The sequence below is a fragment of the Neolamprologus multifasciatus genome, chromosome 12, assembly GCF_963576455.1.
Source record: "Neolamprologus multifasciatus chromosome 12, fNeoMul1.2, whole genome shotgun sequence".
Classification (NCBI taxonomy): Eukaryota; Metazoa; Chordata; class Actinopteri; order Cichliformes; family Cichlidae; genus Neolamprologus; species Neolamprologus multifasciatus.
In genome coordinates this window covers 14,984,193-15,004,676 of record NC_140450.1, presented here as the reverse complement: position 1 = coordinate 15,004,676, position 20,484 = coordinate 14,984,193, and the positions used below count along the sequence as shown (strand labels likewise).

The following is a 20,484-nucleotide window of genomic DNA, read 5'->3' as shown; positions in this document are numbered from 1 at the left end:
CCTTTTTTTTATATTCCTTTGCCCTTTTTCTCATTATTCCATCGTCTCCTCCTTTCATTTATTTATTTATTTATTTACCTCATTTCCTTTACACCCAGCTTATGTTGCTCAACAAAGAATCTGATTTGCCACATGAACGAACAGAACAGAAATGCAGAATGCAGAATGAATTTTAAAAATATATCCCCAAACAAAGGGTTATTTTTGTCCATCTTTTCTATATCAGTATTTTTAATTTTTGTCATTTAAGTTTGTTGCAGAAAATATGCACAGGAAAAACAAAATCTGCAGACAGATATGTTTTTGAAATGTCTGGTCACCAGTTGCATAGCATAGCAAAAGGTGTCCATCTCTGTTTTACATTTACAAGGATTCAATGGACTAGAAACAGGCTTTTAAACAAGGAGGTGGTGCAGTGGTGCTGTTGCCTCACAGCAAGAAGGTTCTTGCATGTTCTCTCTGTGTCCGGGTACTCCGGCTTCCTCACACAGTCCAAGGATATGCAGTTGGTAGGGTTGGGTTATATGGTGACTCTAAATTGCCCGTAACTGTGAATGTGAGTGCAAATGGTTGCCTGTTCCTCTGTGTCAGACTGCTGACCTGTCCAGGATGTAACTTACCTCTTGCCCTATGGTAGCTGGGATAGGTTAGCTGGGATATCGGTCAGGATGGTTGTCACCATGCATTCTGATGCTTTTCCTGCTACTGAATAAAACCATCCTTAGAGGAAGTCTCTTTGGGTGCAACTGCAACCACAGCATTTGACAGTTTTCTACTTTCCATTTGTAAACCTGTTCTATTTTTGCAGGACAAAGAGCAGATATGTTTCTGTAAGATGCAAATTTGATAGACTAGACCAAGATTCCCTTTAGATACATAAAAAAAAAGGAGAGCGAGAGACTGAAATCCTGTTGTTTGAAATATTTCTTGTCACTTTTCATCTTAGCGATAGCAGCGGCTCTCTGGTTTCAAACCTCCTTCTGTAATCACAAAGAAACCACAGACCCACTTACTGGCTTGTGTTTAGCAAATGATTCATCCCCGAAACATAATTCAGCCAAACATTGTCAGATACTTTTTGCAGTCTGAAGACCTAATAAAGTTTTGTTTCCCAAACTGTTTTATGCCACGATGTTTCAGATTAGAGGTGAGAAAGACATCTTCATCTGTGCTCTCACGCCATGAATCCCCATTAGCTTAGATATCCGTACACTAATGAGGCAGAAATGGAACACAAAATCCAGAAGTGTATCTGTAACTGTCTCTTCTCCTTGACAAACCCACAGCATCATAACAACATCACACACAGTTCATTACATTAGGTGACTCATGGATCTGTTCTCTGTGGAGCCTCTCTCCTCTTTATTAATACCTCCAGCTGAAGCAACCCTGCATAATTATTACGCTCACCATGACCTTCCAGCGGCTGCTGAAGTTTGTAAGTCAACAGATTATTGAGATGCTGCAGAAGCTGAAGAAACTTTGCTTTTTCCTGTTTTTTCCGCTCTGTTAGTCTTCATAAAGGTCAACAACCCACACACTTTGAGCTCACGCAGTTTTCTGGAGTTGTCAGAAAAGGGTTTAGGAAAGCAAGAAATCATATCTTAATATAGCTAGAGAATGAGGAACCAATCACACTGCGTTTATCCAACTAGAGCTGTAGATTTTACCTTTAACATCACTGTTTTTCCCCTCTGTTTTTAGGAACAACAGCATGGCTCAAGTGGCTTGTGAAATAGACTAATTTCATCATAATTTATATAATAAAACTGGCACACTTTAGCTCATCAGCAGCCATTTTCTTCTGTTCCTCTTTTAAACACTAGCCAATGCCATGCTCACAAAAGCCATGTGTTTTTCATTTTCACTCTCCTCACCAGCTCCCCACCAGGTAGATGTTCTGCAGAACCCACAGTCAACAAAGGCTCCTCTCTGGCTTCCTGTCTTGGGGGATCTCAGACCCACAGATGTTGTGCCTGTCAGGATGATAGATGGCCGTGGTAATCATCAAGCTATAATAACGAAACTGGAGTGAGATGGAGGGGCGAAGGGATGAGAAAGATGGGGTCTGAATTATAATTTTCCCATTGTTTATCCTTCAGCGGGTTTGGAGACCAGTAACTGTGACACTCGTGGAAACTAAGGTCTGGGAGATGCTGCCGGGAGTCACGGAGATATGAGGGAGAGATGTGAAAGTGAGGAGGGAGAGAGATTAGTACTTAATCATGTGTGGTGCAGTGTGTGTGAGAGAGCCTACGAGGCCACTCAGGTCTGCTGGGTGCACCTGAATCGGGGTGATCGCTTCCTCTCCGCCCCCTCACTCAGATCACCGCTCTGAAGCGCTGACAGAGAGCGGACAGTCGCTCACAATAACCGGCTCTGTAGCAGCCTCCGGCTTATCTCATCTCCCCCCAACCCCTGTGCCGACCCGCACCGACTGTTCCCCTCTCTATCAACTGAATCTCCCCGACACACCATAGAGGCAGAGCTGCGGTCGTGTTTCACTTTCTTTGCTTGCACGGAGCTCGCATCGTTTCCCCGGATCTTTGTTTCTGGACGGCAGGCTGCGGCTGTCTAATGCCCCGGTGAGTGCTGGATGGTTCCTGGTGTTATCTTTGCGTGTATTTCTTTCTTCTTCCTCCTGTTGTTTGCCACAGAACAGATGCTCTGATAAGATATCTGAGATATGTGTCTGACATAGGGTTGTTTATGGTTGGAATACTTTTCCACCCCTTATAAACTGGGCTTTATGTTTTATTACATGCACTTCCATTACATTGTTTTTGTTCTATCAGAGGGGCGTTTCTAGAGTGTGTGTAGACACACAAAGGCAGCTGCATCAAGCCAGCATGCGCAGAGGAAGAACATGTAGTGTTTCCCATGATGTAAAGTGGACTAAAACTGCCTTTACGCTTATTGGGAAGTAAACCCAGTATAAAAGAGAGAGCGACAGAGAGAGAGGGAGGAAGATGGAAAAGAGAGAGTAGAAAACAAAGCTACAGAGGTTCCTCTGGGACAGAAAGGCATCAGCACAAAGCCGGGAGTATGACAGATGTGCCCTTATTTGCTCATATCTGCTATCACCTACAAATTTAGTAACATCATATTGGCTCATGCCAAGAGTTCACTTTTATTTCCTTCCTCTTAAATATGAATGAAAGACTACATTATATTCTTTTAAAAGGCATGCACTCTGAATTTAAATCAATTGTTTTTGACATAAACATTTTTGGACTGGATAAAGACACTGCATTGTTATTCATAATATATAGCACTGTTGCATAACCCGAAGAAATATAGAGAATAAATGCTCAGTTTGTGTGTGTGAGAGAGAGAAAGAGAGAGAGAGCAACGACATCTCTAGTGGTTATGCATTATTTATAAAGTTACCCCAGTGCTGCACCTCCCACCCAGCACCTCTGTCAGTGCTGCCTCTCTAGTCTCTCTGTTCTCACCTTACACTCTTGCAGCCTCTTACTGAGCTTAACATGAGTGTGTAAGTATTTTAAAGGCTGTGGAAATGGGGGGGGGGGGGGGGGGGGGGGGGGAGATAAAAGCACCTGCAGTCCAGTTCAGTTACAGGGTGTATGCTCTCCAATTCAAGCAATAAAGAGCTAAAAGAGGGAAGAGTTCATTCACAACCATGCCTTGAGGCTTCTGGTAGCACAGAGATTTGTTTTATGGATTGATGACTTCACCTCTGGGGCTGAAGAGAAGGACAAAGTCAATTCTTTTGTTTGCTACCTCTACGTGACCTTCCTGGGTTAGAAATTGGAACTAAAATTGTCTAAAGCAGATCAAAAACCGAAAGGATGAACAAGAAACTGCAATCATGTCAATCTAGTCCACCCTGTCAAATAGACTTTTGCTTTGATGTGATAACAGTTTCATATAGCGCATATTAAAGCACCATAAAATTGATCATCCTCTCTCTATGCACTCAAAGTTGCTTGCATAGATTAGGTTACACTGCCATTTGGTGTTATGTAATGGTAACTCTGCCGCAACAGACCCCGTTAACACCCGGGCTCTGCTGCCGTCTAACTTTCCTTGTTATCTTCCTCGTCTCCAAGCTCTCACCCCGTTTCCTCGTTCCCTCCCCAGCAGCAGGAGCAGCAGATGTGCTGAGTGACGCAGCTAATGGTGGTGTCTTCCTATACTGGCCTTGATGCTGATGCTGCTGAAATCCCTACATTCAGGAAAAGGCAACAGGAAGCAGATTTCTGAGGGATTACACCCAAGCACATGTACACATATGCATACTGAGAGGATACCACAGTTCTAGGATTTGGCTGGCACCAAGGTGTGGCGCTCCCTTTGAATGAACTCGCGTGCCTGATAGAGGCACTCACTGGTATCATGGAAGAAGAGGAGGAGCCAACAGAGTCTTATTGAATATAAAACACATGACCCCTCCTCCCTTTTTTTTCCTTGCCTCACCATCAAAGGCTGCTTGATGACTTGTAACAAACAGCGTAGCGTGCATAAACAGAGAAGAGTGCAGAGCCGACCATCCGCCTGCTGCTGCTGCTGCTGCTGCTGCTGCTGCTGTCCCATGATACATCAAGTCAAGAATCAGCCACACGGAGGGTTGTTTCTATGGATACCCCTTGCCCTGAGTAGTATTAATAAGACTCCCTGATATTCTGACTATCTGTGCATGAAGATACAGGCAGAGATTAGAAGTACACCCCTGCAGCAGACTTCAGCTCTAAAATAAAACATCTGTGAGGGAGAGACAGACATCATCACCATCAAGAGTCAAGAGGAAGATGCTGGAGGAAAAAAATAAGTTATTTTTAAACATCCACTGCAGAGGCTTTACCAGCATGTTAAAAGTGTCCCTGTGTGATCACTGACTAAAGCCGAACATTACAGTTTTGCATATTTTTATCTGTACTGGATTTGATGTTTTGCTCAGTTGCACCTTTTCTCAAAGGCATCAGAGTTCATCTTTGTCCTTAGTTTGGGACACACAGGCAACAGATGGTGAAGTACAACTTCAATTGCTCCACACTGGACTAAGTGAAGAGGTCAAATGACGCACAAAATCATATTCTTTAGATCCCGTGGAGATCATTTCTTTTCTTGCAATACTAAGAATAGCTCTGAAATTCAGCACAAGCATTTCTTAATAATCCCTTTTAAAGTTTTGGTTGGTCTCTTGAATTGTCACCATTTTCCGTAGGAATAGTCCTGCATTGTGCTTTTGTCTACAAGGAAACCTCTATCTACATGTATCTAAATGCAGCAGCTAAGTAAATAAAATTCAGGTCTCCACTCACCAGCAAGATGTAACATGTGTGCATAAAAGAGCGAAACAATCATTGCTAATCAAGAGATTAAATCTACCGTCTGGTACCTAGAATCATACATCCCTGTTACCTCCAGAGTGAGCAGCGATGGCCACACAGGACACGCCGCTCTTTCTCCATGGCTTCGACCTCGGTGGTCACTTTGTTGACCCTCGACCTCTCGGTACAGGTGTCACAGGCTTGGTCCTGTCAGCTGTGGACCAGCGGACTGGAAAGCGTGTAGCAATTAAAAAGCTGGTGATGCGAGACACCGTGACGGTAAAACATGCCCTGCGGGAGGTAAAGATCACCCGACGGCTGCACCATGAAAATGTGGTGAGGGTCCACGAGGTTTTAGCTCCATATGGACGGCCCTTGCCCCGAGATCCAACCCAGCTCAGCGCCCTCTACATTGTCCAGGAGTGCATGGAGACTGATCTGGCTCGACTGCTGGAGCAAGGGCCGCTACCTACAGGTAAATAAAAGGAAGAATACAGAAAACTTGCCCAGCAAATCACCACAAAGTTATAAACAAAGCAGTTTTTTTTTATATAACAATTTGGCAAGGCAAAAATCTCACATCAAAACAGTCAAGATGGATAAACAGAAATACAGGCCAGAGGGATACGTATTTATTTTATACTATTGCTATATCCAGACATGATAATAGATGTTTTTTAAAGAAGAAAATATGTGTTTATACGTTGCATATGGACATTGGGGTGCATCGTGATGTGCTGATTTGATTTTTGCCCTTGAGCAGGTCATGCTACTCTGCTGTTCTACCAGCTGCTGAGAGGACTGAAGTTTATCCACTCTGCCAACGTCCTGCACAGAGACCTGAAGCCAGCCAACACATTTATCAACACGGACCAACTGCTGCTCAAGATCGGAGACTTCGGGCTGGCCAGAATAGTCGACCCTCATTATTCTCATAAGGTACGCGTGAAGACGCACAAGGACCACTGAAGGACCCATGCGCACACAGGCACACAAACACACAAACACACAAACACACAAACACACACAGAAGTGCATGATCTGCAGGGAGACTCATGCTGACAAGGTGGCAGCTCATAGCATGGATAGCTCGCTCCAAAAAGCTTTCCAAATGACCTACAGTGTCTTTTCAAATTGGTAAATGGATGAGTCATATTAAAGCAGTACTGTGCAAAAGTCTTGAGCCAACCCTCATTTCTTTATATTTTGCAAGGAAAACTGGAAATTGGTGCACCGATTTATTAAAACACGAGTTTGTACAATTCTAAGAAGGTTGAATGTCAATATTTAGTGTTACCAGCTTCATCCTCCAACACAGCCTGAACTCTCCAAAGCAAATTTTATTGTCAATTCTTCAGGTAGTCTTCAGAAATAGTTCTCCAGGCTTCCTTAAGTTCTTCTTTGGATGTGAGCTGCCTTTTGTTCCGTCCTCTGTCAAGATGATCACACACTGATTCAATAATGTTGAGATCCAGGCTCTGGGGAGGCCAATCTATGATAGTGTTTCAGTGTGTTGTTCCATCAGGGCATGTTTTTACTGCACTGGCATTGTGTTTGGAATCACTGTCACACTGAAAAATGAAGCTGCCGCCAAGCAGATGCTTTCAAGATGGTATTGAATGGTGGATCAAAGTCCAACTGTACTTTCTGCATTCATAATTCCATCAGTTTTGACGTATTGTTGTACCTCTATCCGGACCTCCTCCATACATCATTGACAATGATTAGAAACAAAATTTTCAAATTTGATTGATCATGTCCTCTTGCCTTATGACAGCTGGGATATGCTCCAGCCCTCCTGTGACCCAGAACTGGGTGGATGGATGATGAAATAAGAAGTGCTCAAGCTTTTTGCACAGTACTGTAGTTTTTGTAGTCTTTAGACTGGAAGCTAATTAATGCCTCTTTTCTTTTTTTTATATAAATCTTTAAATCCCTGATCAACCACGAAGGGCTCTGTTGGCCACATTGATTTTGAAATCAAAATAAAAAAATAAAAAATGAAATACTTTGTACGGCTTGTTCTACAAAAACTAATCATACCAAACATTTCAGCCAACTTGCGGGGGATTTTTTTTTCCTCTCTTCTCATTTCTCTGAAGCACCGTATGCCATTCAACTGCTGATGGCTACATCTAGGCAGCACATTGTAATATCAAACATTATCTCTGCTCCATCTCATTATGGTAGAGTTGTTATTAGGAAAGAGACACCAATTCCTCAAACCCTATGTGGTTATCAGGCAGCTGATCACACACAATAAATAGTGTAGTGCTGTAAAAGAATCCTTTCAAAGAAAATCAGTATGCATATTCATTCTATATTTCAATTTGCAATGAGGAATCTATCAGGTTTTCATTTTATTTTACAACTAGATGCTTATCAATAGTCTGATCCTGCGTATGTAAAGTGCACCTGTCGACCAAGCAGCCAGAATTTCATAATCTCCGATTTTGAGAAGTGTGTAACTGATGTATCTCTCCTTACACGTTGCGGTGCAGGCTCTCTGATTACACATCTCCCTGTTTGATATTGCCAACCTGCGTTTCAAGAAGCTTCCCCTTCACCCCGAACCCAGCTATTTATGTCTTCTTCCCAGAGCTGATATCAAGTTTTTCACTAATTAAACTCTGTGGATAGTCTGGCAATGGCATATAAAGACTTCTGAAAGATTAGTGTGAAGATTTACTGCTCTATTGTTCGGCTTTATTGTGTGCAAAGATCCCAAAGCCACACTGTAACACTAGCGGGACTGAATGTGTGTGCAAGCTTATATGTTTGTGTGGGGGGGTTTTGGGTTTGTGCTTGTGAAGAGGAGCTCTTGTGAAAGGCGATCTTTGTCAGCTCGGAGCACGGGACTGGGGATCAGCTGGGTGCAGACACAGGGGTGCATTCGGAGAGGGGGGGTGGAAGGGAAGAGGAGAAGGGGGAGAAAGAACAGATGAGAAGCAAGAGTGAGAAATTTTGAACCAGGGAAGGCTGAGCGAAAGAGCTAAAAAGCTTTGTAAAAAAGTATGAAAGCAGAGGCAGGGAGAAAAAGAAAGAACACGGAGAAAAGCTCAAAGCGGAGACGTCAGACAAGGGCGAGAAAAAGTCAGAGGCTACATTTTTTCAAACACATTTCTCCAAAACACTATTTCAGTACTGAAAAAGTATTTTCCAACACCACTCACACAGTCATGTGAATGTGAAGTACACTCGCTTTTGGTTCTAAGATTTTTTTTATTATCAAGATACAATTTTAAAAAAATTTTCCTTATCAGGTCTTGCAATTAGATAAATGGAACCTCTGACATATTACATGTCACATTGCACCCTGTCACATCTCATTATTTATTTAACAAATATTAAGCCTAAATGCAGAAGCAGTGTGTGGAAAAACACATATTCAACCTTTGAGTGATATGTTTTTATTGATTAGCATTCAAATATCTCAGTGAAGACAGAACAAAGATTTACCACAAAGCAAGAAAGCATGAGACAAGGCTAATCAAAAGGTATTGGCTGAAGCATTTGCTTATTACGCCAACCCTTTTAACAAAAGATCTTTTAGCATGCAGCTCCTGTACACAGGGCTCGAAGCAAATAATAAAATTCAATTCAATTCAATTCAATTTCATTTATATAGCGCCAAATCACAACAAATGTCGCCTCAAGGCGCTTCATAGATACAGAGAAAAGCCCAACAATCATATGACCCCTATGAGCAAGCACTTTGGCGACAGTGGGAAGGAAAAACTCCCTTTTAACAGGAAGAAACCTCCGGCAGAACCAGGCTCAGGGAGGGGCGGCCATCTGCTGCGACCGGTTGGGGTGAGAGAAGGCAAACAAAGCAAAAACAAAACAAACAAACAAACAAACAAGAAAAAAACAAAAAAACAGAAAACTTTCCACCTTAGTAAGTAACTACATCAAAGCAAAAGAATCAAGAGGTTTTTTTGTTTTTTGTTTTTGTTTTTTTTCTGCTCTTTTCATTCTTGATATATATATTTTTCTAATACTCTATTTTTAAACATATTTTTAAACAAGGAAAATGAACTACACCTTTTTAAATCACTGTCATAACTATTCCACAGGTTAACTCCTCTAACAGAAACACATCTCTGCTTTATATTTGTCCTTATCTTGTTTTTTTTAAAGAAATCTGTTCCCCTTAAGTCATATTGACTCTCTCTGACTTTGAACAGCTTCTGAGTACTGGGGCAAAGCAAGTTATTTTGTGCTTTATACATTATCTGTGCCATTTTATATTCAACTAAATCATAAAATTTCAGGGTATTCAGATTAATAAACAAAATGTTAGTTGGTTCTATATAGTTTGATTGGTTTATAATTCTTATAGCTCTTTTTTGCAACTTGAAAATAGGAAGAGTGTTCGTTTTATATGCATTACCCCATATCTCCAGACAGTAAGTCATATATGGAAGCAACAGAGTACAATAGAGTGTGTATAATGATTTTTTGTTCAGGACATGCTTTGTTTTATAGAGAATAGCAATGGTTTTTGACATTTTTGTTTTCACATGGTTTATATGAGACTTCCAACTCAGCTTATCATCAATTATCACTCCAAGAAATTTATTTTCGTACACTCTTTCAATTTCAATTCCATTAACCCTGATTTTAGATACATTTTTCATTTGTCTAGTGCCAAAAATAATCAATTTTGTTTTCTTTATATTTAATGATAACTTATTTACATCAAACCAGTTTTTTAATATATTTAACTCCTTTTCCGCTGTAGTCAGAAGCTGTTCTAGGTTTTTACCTGAGCAATACAGAGTGGTATCATCAGCAAACAATACACATTTTAACAGTTTGGAAATGCTACATATGTCATTTATGTATAATATAAATAATTTAGGGCCCAGCACAGAGCCCTGAGGAACACCACAAGTTACCTTCAACTGCTTAGATTTTACATTATTGAATTCGACATATTGATATCTGTCATCCAGGTAACTTTTCATCCACTTGTATGCTAACCCTCTTATGCCATATCTCTCTAGTTTATTCATTAATATAGAATGATCAATCGTATCAAACGCCTTTTTTAAGTCTATAAAAACACCAACAGTATATTCCTTATTATCTATAGCATTAGATATCCCTTCTACAAGTTCCATCACTGCCATCGAAGTGGACCTTTTCACTCTAAAGCCATATTGGTTATCACTTAGGAGATTATGCTTCTCAATATATTTATCAAGTCTATTAACAAATAACTTTTCTAAAATTTTTGAGAACTGTGGGAGCAGTGATATTGGCCTATAATTGGTAAACTGACTTCTCTCTCCGTTTTTATGGATTGGAATAACTTTTGCTATTTTCATTTGTGAGGGAAATACACCAGTTTGAAAGGACAGATTACAAATGTATGCAAAAGGTTGCACTATATATTCTATAATACTTTTAACTAATATCATGTCAATACCAAAACAGTCAGTGGACTTTTTATTTTTAAATGTCTTCACAATGTTAATTATTTCTCTATGAGTTACAACACCAATAAACATGGAGGACACATTCTGAGTAATATGTTTATTTAGGTCGTTATTATTTCTTGACTCTGGAATTTCTTTTGCTAAATTAAAGCCAACATTTACAAAGAAATCATTAAATTCATTTGCAATGTCTTTAGTTTTATCAAGCACAATATCTTTATCTTTTTTAAAATAATCTGGATAATTCTTATTTTTTGAGCCCTTTTTGATTATACTATTTAACTATTTAACCTTTCTCTTCCAACACCCACCAACTTCCATAGGAATTAAGAGAGTAAGTAACAGGCAGGTGCTGCTAATCAAATCGACCCGATTAACTGAGCACATTTATAAAGCAGAGGTTTTGTCAGTTTGCTGGTCTGCAGCATTCGACTGCCTGTTAACACAATGCAAAGACGTCAGAAATGATATCAGACAAGTAACTGTTGCTGCTGTTATAAATCCATTTCTAAACAATTTGAAGCTCATGATTTGACAGTGAGAAAGATTATTCACAAGTGAAAAACATTCAGGTCAGTTGCCAGTCTTCCCAGGAATGCACGTCACAGAAGATTCCCCCCAAGGTCAAACTGTGTATTGCTCAGAGACCCTGCAAAAAAAAAGCAAAAGAAATCCACCAGCTATATCTCAGACTCTACAGAGTTCAGTTAGCATGTTAAATGTTAAAGTTCATGGAAATACAATTAGAAAAAAGCTGAACAAGTATGGCTTGTTTGGAAGGGTTGCTAGGAGACAAGAGAAAGTCTCTTCTCTCTAAAAAAAAAAAAAAAAAACCAGGGCAGCATGGCTTAGATTTGAAAAGCTGCATCTCACCACATTACAAGACTACTGGAAAATTTCCTTTGGACAGATGAGACGAAGGTGGAAATGCGTGGCTATAATATACAGCAGATTCTCGGAGAAAACCAAACACAGCATATCAGCGCATACACTTCATACCAACTGTCAAGCATGGTGGTGGAGGGATGATGATTTGGGCTTCTTCTGCAGCCACAGGAAGTGGGCACCTTACAGTTATCGAGTCAGTCGTGACATCCTCTGTTTGCCAAAGTATTCTAGAGTCAAATGCGAGGTCATCTGTTCGTCATGTAAAGCCTGGCTGAAACTGGGTCATGCAGCAAGGCTATGATCAGACAAACCACCAAGTCTACATTAGAATGAGTCACAGCGACAAGAATCAAATGGCCCAGTCAAAGTCCAGGCCCCAACCTGACTGAAATGCTGTAGTGTGACTTTAAGAGAACTGTGCAAATGCCCACAAACCTCAATAAACTGAAGCAATATTTCAAATTTGAGTGGAATCCTCCACAACAATGTGAAAAACTCATAAAGTCAGACAGAAAATGCTTACTTCAAGTTATTGCTGCCAAAGGTGCTTCCTCAAACCACCGAATGATGGGGTGTAATTAGTTTTTCACACACTGCTTCTATATTTGGTATGGCTTTAGTTTTTAATAAATAATGACATGGTGTAATATGTTTTGTTGTTTAACATCTGAGTTTGTATTTAAATAATTTAGACTACAGACAATGTTCTAAATTATGTTTATTGTCCTCAGCACTGAAACAGGGTGTCTCTTCTTTTTCACACGACTGTTTTTTGTCCTGCATATCATGACTGATATTATTGTATCAGACCATTGATTTGCTGAGAATAACTGACTGCTAATACGAATCAAAGCTAATACTCTTTGGATGTTGTTTTCAAGGTTTTAAATTCTACCATATAAAGCAAAAGATTAGTATTTGTTGTAGAAAAAGAATCCTATAATTGAAAATGAAGTAAAATACAGCAATACAAAAGAAAAAAGAAAAAGATAAAAACAGAACAATGGCATGCAGACTGTCAATGCCAAAAATAGGCTTTATTATAGTAGCAAGATTTCTTAGAAACCAGTGGACATTCTGTCCATCTGTTGGCTACATGACCAAGCACTTAATACTCTTCCTTGTACTGCAACAGGGGGATGTCTTCTGTATTCTACCCACATCACATCCTTCATCTTCAAGGTGGTTGGTTATTACCCCCATGAATGTTTATCTAGGCAGAATCCAGTATGTTCACAAAGTGCTGCATCTGTGTTGCACTTAAGCTCTATAAATATGCTTTAAATGGACTCAGCAGATTTTGACAACAACATGGACTAATCTTCACATGACAGCTCACAAAAATTAAAAACGTCTAAAGATTTTTGCAAAATATTCAAGAAAAGAAGAATAATCTCATGCATAAGTTAGACAAAGCTGCAAAGGATTTCTCACATTATTATGGATGGATAACATCTGATGCTATTTGGGCTATTTGTGATGCAGTTTTGATACCGAAGCAGATGCTTTCAGTGAATACAATAGCATCCTCTCTCTGTTGCTCTTATTCAATAATGCAAAGTAAAAGTGCCTTTTCAGGCATTTTCTGTTAATGGGCGTAGGCCGCATTAACCTCAGCTGTGACGGAAATTCACAAATGCTGTTAACTTTAAATAAGACTGGTTAAGGCTTTAGTATCACAGAAGAACTTATGAAGATTTTATATCATGTTGTTTTTGAAAGAAAGTTGTGATGTGTAATTCTTCCTACTCAATGATCAATCCCCTGACAGACTTCTTCTCTGTATTAGCCATACCTTTTAATACTTGTACTGTATCTCAGTCCATGCATTGAAATGAGGTTGTTTGAAGAGCTGTCTGGAAGTGTGTTTCTGACTACACAGAGCAAACATTTACTCAGGCAGAGAGAGATGACAGAAGGGCTGAGAGGAGAGAGGCAGAAAACAGAGGGGGAAAACAACATTATTTGTGATGTTATTTACAGTCTACACCGGTAAGATCTTGGTGCTTCTGTGAAAGTGTATGTGTGAATGCCACCTGCTGAGGCAGCGCTGGATCGGCCCAGAAATTATTCATTACCTGGATGAAGGTCAGAGCAGAGGAAGGGGAAAGACAGGTGGATAAGGACAGAGTGTTTAAAAGTACCTGGAGAGAAGAGAAGGAGGGAAGAAACAGATGAGAAAGGAGGTAAAGGAAGCTTGGTGAGATGCACTGAAGGCTAGAAGAAAGAGAATGAGTGTGAAGAAAAGAGGAAGGGAAGGGGAACAGGCGCAGCTAATGATGACGCAGAGAAATACTGAGGTGGGAGGTTGGGATGAACGAATGATAAAGAAAGTGGGAGGAAAAAGCAGGAGGAAGAAGGTCAATGGGGACAAAGAGGAAGCAAAGATGGGGGGAATCACCCCGTAATCTTAAAGAGTAGCAAAAACACTAAAACAGAAGTGGGGATAGTTTTGGAAACAAAGCAAACACAGCTACAAATGACATATGTCACCAAATCTATGCATTGTTTTATAAAACTGAGGCCTAAATTTGCTTTTCCCTTAAAAACTGTGTCCAGTCTTGGGTTGGCCCTAAAAGAAATGTACTTTGGTACTTTTGAAACATCTATCAAGCTCTCACCAGGGAGCGTAAACAAGAGCTCAGATATGAAAAGGCAACAGAGGGCCAGACAGATAGAAGATAAGGTCACTGAGTAGTCAGCATCATTTTTTGCACTGTCTCCTGCCACAAAGAAGAGAACAGGCAGTGATTTAGCAGTTACATTCAATGCACGTAGGAGTAGTCCAACTTTTAAAAAAAGAGTCATACAGTCGTTTTGACATGCAAAGAAAACCTACTTCGGCCAGGCACACAGCGATGTATAAGTGGGAATCTTGGTGTGGGTGGCCCACAGTGAAGAAGACTCTGAGTCATACTCATAACCTGCTGATCAAGAAAAATTACCCTTTTTCTTTTTCCTATCGAGAAGGCACTTATTTTCAAGCTGTCGAAAACATGAAGCAGCTTTGGGACACATCAAAAGCGTGAGAAAGCGGGCCTGCCCTTTTTTGGCATGGTACCCCCAGATGATTTATTGATGTGAAGAGCAGTCTCTGGTATTCATTTCAAGTGTGATAGCTTATCTGAATGAGGAAAAAATTCAAGCTGTCTGTATTTTATTGGCTTAAATAGAGTACCTCCCCCCCCCAAAAAAAAAAAAATAGATAAGAAGATAGGAGACTGGTGAAAAGGAGAATAGAAAATTACTTTAGGAGAGTGGAGGATAGAAGGGAAGAAGAGCAACGAGGATAAAAAAAAAATGAGGGTTAGAGAGGCAGAAAGGATAAGAGAATAGTGCTAAGAGGCAGATTAGACATGTATGCCATGAGCCATTGTGGGGTTCATTTTCTATCTATTTCTGATCTTTGCCAGTTAATCATCAAATTCAAATTAGCCTGACAGATGGGCAACAGAATAGCATCCCAGCACAATGAAAAGTTTATGTGAGTGATGTCAGTCATTATAAAACAATTCACAGCAGCTGAGTGGAAAAGCAGGGAAGACTACATCTGCCTTTTCCTGCCAAGAAATCTAAAAATGTGTGAGGGGAAATATAACCGCATTTTCTCGTGCAGTCGGCTCTCTTTTCAAGCTGGGCTGTGAAGAAGTTTAAGAGCCTGGGGCAGCAAAATTTGGCTCAGGAGAACTACGAGGGGAATAGAAATATGATGTAGTAAGTGAAGGTATTTTGAGATTTTACAAGGCTGGAGAGTGAGAGGTGGGGTGATATACAAGAGGTGGGGAAAGTGTTAATGATAGCAACAGGCAGAAACATCTCATTATCTCTACATCAGGGAATATTCAGACTTATCTCTGTGGTGACTGGCGTATCTCTGTGCATAACATCATTATTCACAAAGAGGAATTTTTAGAGAATTAGATAGAGTCCTCTGAATCCTGTCAGAGCAGCACTAATGAGGACTTATGTTGTTGCTTTGGTAGAAATTCAGGGCAATCCATTTTAAAGACAAACAACTACCAGCAAACTTTATACGTATTCAAGTACATGCAACCTGCTAACAGTCCAATCTGATGCATGCCCGTCGTATATGAAAAGAACTTATTAAGATTCTCAGAGCTTTCATTTTCTGTATTTCTCACTTTCAACAATTTTATTCCTCTGCTTTATTTATCCAGGGCTATCTGTCGGAAGGTTTGGTAACTAAATGGTATTGCTCCCCACGTCTGCTGCTGTCACCCAACAATTATACCAAGGCCATAGACATGTGGGCTGCGGGCTGCATACTGGTTGAGATGCTCACTGGACGCATGCTATTTGCAGGTATGTCTACTGTTTTTAATGCATTCACCGTTTAAGTACGGTCATTTTCAACTTTATTACGAATATATCACCCCAAACTGCAGAAACTGCCCCTCCCTGAGCCTGGCTTTGCCTGAGGTTTCTTCCTCTTAAAAGGGAGTTTTTCCTTCCCACTGTCACTAAAGTGCTTGCTCATCTGATTGTTGTTTGGGGGAGGGGGTTGGTTTTGGTTTTTGCATTTACTCTAAAATATAAAGCACCTTGAGACAACTGTTGTTGTCATTGAACTGAACTGAACTGAACATAATTATAATAATTGCATCACACTAGTGACGCCATCCAGTTAGAGCAAAGAGAGTTTTTTTTCTTTTCCTTTGACAGTGTCCTCCACCAAAGACACTTTGCTCTCTTTCTGCACACTACTTCTTTGCCTGACTAGAATGACAATGATGATAGAGAAATTCTCACTCTCCAGAGTAGATGTAGTTCTTCCTCACAGGCTGGTTTGACCTCCATCAGCCCTCTACACCACAGGGCTGGCATCATAAACACATAGGTGTTCTTTGTTCCCTAGTGTTCCTGCATTTTTTTAATTTCACACATCAGATGTTAGATGCGTTTTCCTTGGCTTTTACTTAACCCGCAGACTAGAGTGGAAACAGCATATATTTGTTTACCAGAGAGGAGACCGCATTCTCCCTTCCAAACAAACTACCACCGCTTGCATATTTCTTGCAGCTACGACTCTGTTGATATAGCTCCACCTGCTGGTGTCCATTGGCTTTATGAAACATTTAAAGGGAACTTCACCATGTGTCAGATGAGCTGAAAATGCTGCTTTGCTGCTCTGTGTTAGAAGAAGACTTGCATGCCACAGAAGCATGCTACACTTCTGATTACTCCGCATTCAGTGACTTCAAAACATGAATTTTCCCTCCAGCTGTCAAAGGTAAAATGCTCTTTGTGAACTATAACTGAGTGGAAACTTATGACAACTGATTCCTCCCAGTTGATGCAGGCACAGCAACAAGCTAGGGTAGTTAGAGTAGATGTCTGCCAGTGTAAATGGGTTGCAGGATGTTTATTTCTTAATGTGAGAGTGGCCAAAAGAACAGTGTGCCCAAAATTTCAAGTTTACTGATTCCACAGGGTGTGGTGTGAAATTTGAATGCTTTAGTAGTAATTTCCACCTAGCTGTTAACTTACTGTGTCTTTAAATTGACATCTTCCATCTCCCAGATATTCATGCTTGACTCTTAAAGTTGAAGTTTCCCCCAGCTTATGTAACTGATCCTCTGTCTCTTCTGAACTTGCTTCTGATTGGTTGTGTCTTGCTCCCAGGAGCTCATGAGCTGGAGCAGATGCAGCTGATTCTCAACACAGTGCCGGTGCTGAGAGAGGAAGACAGGCAGGATCTGCTACAGGTCAAACATCAGAGGCTGCTGCAAGTCATATTAGCATTATAATGTCTGACTGATTATTAAGCCTGACATTCATTTTCCCAGCTTGGAGAGCAGTTTTTTTTTTTTTTTTTTTTTTAATAAATATTGATTATGTCAAGAACTGCACATATTATAATATCTGAAATAATCATTCACTCCCCCCTGTTTTTGTTATGAATGTAGACTAAAGACTATGTCGCTTCACCTCTGTGAACTTGCATTTTGAATGTAATAAATCTAACAAAAAAAGACACATGATAAACAAAATATGTTTCATTCACCCGACCATTTTATTGCTTTTACTTTTTCCCCAAATTTTCTTTAAATAGTGAGATATTATCATTTTTATTAATCATGTTATTAAAGTCTGGTGTTGTGAAAGGCTTAATTTTGTACAAGGTTAAATAATAATAATAATAATAATAATAATAATAATAATAATAATAATAATAATTATTATTATTATTATTATTATTATTATTATTATTATTATTATTATTATTATTATTATTATTATTATTATAAATAATAATAATAAATAATAAAATAATGAAATATTTTAACCATGTTTCTAGGTGATGCCTTCATATGTCAATCATGAATGGAAGGTGAAGAAACCCTTTTCTGAACTTCTGCCTGAAGTGGATCCTCAGGGTGAGTGATGGGGACTGAGTGATAGGGAGAAGAGGAAGGTCAAGGACTTTAAAGTATGAAGGGAACAAATAATGGAAGTGCTAGAAGGGAGAAAAAAAGATATAGAAAACCACAGCTCTTCTGACCTGTGACAGATGAAGTGATGCTGGAGTCGTGTGAAGATGTTTGGAGGTCTAACACATATAATTTAGGCTTTACTCCCACACCTTATTTTCCCCTCCCAGCTGTGGACTTCCTTGAGCGTATCTTGACCTTTAACCCCATGGATCGCCTGACAGCTGAAGCGGCATTGACTCACCCCTTCCTTCAGCAGTACTCTTGTCCAGAGGACGAGCCCACTTCATCACATCCCTTCCGCATTGAGGATGAGCTGGAGGACAGCCTCATCACTGAGCAGAGTCTCAGCAACAGCAATAGTCAGGCCTCCAGCATCCAGTGGGACAGGTGTGTGGATTTTTTTTAATCACCAGTGGGGAAAATTGGATCTTGTTTTCCTTGTCATTCTTAGTATGTTTTAATAATAAAAATACTACTAAAAATGATCTGTTGATCATTTTCTCATCAAATCAACTACCAATCTCAGCTGTTCGTTCATGTATTTTCAGATTACAACTTAAATGTGTGTTTGTGTTTGAGCACAAATTATTTACTCCTGACTTGTAATTTCTGCCTTTCTGCAGGTACGAAAACAGTTTATCAACAGTTATGTGCTGGCAACAATCAGGTGGGAGGTGTCGCTGCGTGCCCCCTTGTCACATTACCTCTGACCTGGGAGACACTACAGAGGAAGAGGAGGTGCAGAGAGACCCCCGGGCCAGTTCCAGCTCACTTGTAGAGGAGGCTCAGGTTGGATATGCTTCCTCCCTTTTCTAGATACTAGGAGACTGCTGTGCTGGCACTACTAGTACTGTAATGTCTTTGTTATGCAAAGACATATGTGAAGACGTTGGATGTTGGTCAAACTAAATAGGTTAGAGGTGCATAAATAAGCTCAATAATTTTTCTACATTTTAAAGCAGGGATACTGCAAGTGTCAGCAGTTCTTGTAACCCTGTTGGCTCTTGTCACAGTGAGATGACCATATTGTCTCAGTTCCTATAATTCCCCCCTCTTCTTGCTTCCTCTCACTGGCTTCCACAGAGATTCAGAATTCATTTAAAATGTTATTAATTACATATAAAGCCCTACATGGCCAGGCTTCTGAGTATATTTCAGACCTGCTGATAACTTATTCTGGCAACTTTTGACTGTGTCACACTTGACCATGCTTTTGTCGTTCGCCTGTCTCTAGTATTTATTCTGTCATGAGCTTAAGTTTCATTGAACACATGGGATGTGAGTCAACACAACTAGAATTAATTGCTTATTGAAATTAATTACTTTTCCCTCACCAACTGTCTCATATAGGTTGATCCACGCAAATATTCCCACAGCAGTTCGGCAGAGCGCTTCCTGGAAAACTCTCACTCCTCTCTGGAACGTGCCTGCGGTTTAGGATACGGGGAGGTTGACTGTGGCCGCTCCTGTGATTACAAAGTGGGCTCTCCTTCATATCTGGATAAAATTGCCTGGCGAGAGGGAAAACCTCAACACTACTCAGAGCCTAAGCTCATCCTTGATCTGTCACACTGGAAGCGTAACATTAACAGCCTCCTTGTGCCTCCTGAGCCTATTGGTGGCAGCATGGAGGACCTGGGAGAGATGAAGGAGGAGGAGGCAGAGAAGGAAGAGGAAGACAAAGAGACGGGGGATTTGTTCCAGGAAATCTCTCGCTGGGTTGAGAGCACCCAGTCTCGTCTGCACTCACCCAGTCCCAGTCCTTCTTTGGAGCAGCAGTCACCTTCCTGCTACACTTCCTCGCCACCTCTCCCTCTGTCCCCTACTGACCTCCCAACTCCAGTCTTCCGCTACACGGAGGTTGTGCGGCAACCATCAGAGTACGATGAAGGCAGACTAAGCCCATTTCGCCCTATCATGTCTTCTTCTAATGCCCTCCCATTACTTCTTCCTTCATCTCCCACCTCCCTACATCCTCCTCAGTCATATCAAATGATGTCTTCCCCCACCACCACCACACAATTTTTCCAGCCCACAGAATCTCAGCCGCTTTCTTCCACTTCTTCCCTTTCTCAGCCAGTAAACGCTGACTCCCTGGAGTCTCTTCCTGTCAAACAAAAAGAGCGTCTGTTTGACCTAGATGTGTTTATATCCCGAGCACTGAAACTGTGCAGGCAGAGAAAGGAGAAAGCAAGCGGGAAGAAAGCGAAAGAAGGAGGACGGATGGAAGAAAGCAAACAGCCAAACATTAACCGAAAAGTACCCGGCTTCCCAGAGCACAGGACTCCATCACCACAGACGCCACAGACTCCCAACTCTTGATGTTGAATTTCAACTGCAGGTACACCACAGCATCATACCGGGTAGCACTCCCAAATGCTCATAGTGCTTTACATTGTGAGC

At 40.6% G+C, this 20,484-nt stretch overlaps 1 protein-coding gene across 2 annotated transcripts; it reads left to right on the top strand.

Annotated features, from left to right (window-relative positions):
- Positions 1-1,490: 1,490 nt before the first annotated feature.
- Positions 1,491-20,403, top strand: mapk4 (mitogen-activated protein kinase 4). Of its 2 annotated transcripts, none has more exons than XM_085179507.1 (9): positions 1,491-2,585; positions 4,108-5,769; positions 6,058-6,233; positions 15,805-15,949; positions 17,270-17,352; positions 17,946-18,024; positions 18,249-18,468; positions 18,705-18,870; positions 19,432-20,403. In XM_085179507.1, the coding sequence occupies exons 2-9, from the start codon at positions 5,403-5,405 to the stop codon at positions 20,401-20,403; spliced, it is 2,208 nt and encodes a 735-aa protein (XP_085035633.1). In that variant the 5' UTR covers positions 1,491-2,585; positions 4,108-5,402. The 2 variants fall into 2 exon arrangements, with proteins under 2 accessions (XP_085035633.1, XP_085035634.1); XM_085179508.1 differs by having other exon boundaries at positions 4,105-5,769.
- The last annotated feature ends 81 nt before the right edge of the window (positions 20,404-20,484 follow it).

Excerpts from the sequence above, each read along its gene's own strand:
- mapk4 (XM_085179507.1), top strand. The coding sequence starts at position 5,403 with ATGGCCACACAGGACACGCCGCTCTTTCTCCATGGCTTCGACCTCGGT. Across the intron at positions 15,950-17,269 it reads TGGACGCATGCTATTTGCAG|GAGCTCATGAGCTGGAGCAG; the intron begins GTATGTCTACTG and ends TCTTGCTCCCAG. Across the intron at positions 18,871-19,431 it reads CACTTGTAGAGGAGGCTCAG|GTTGATCCACGCAAATATTC; the intron begins GTTGGATATGCT and ends TGTCTCATATAG.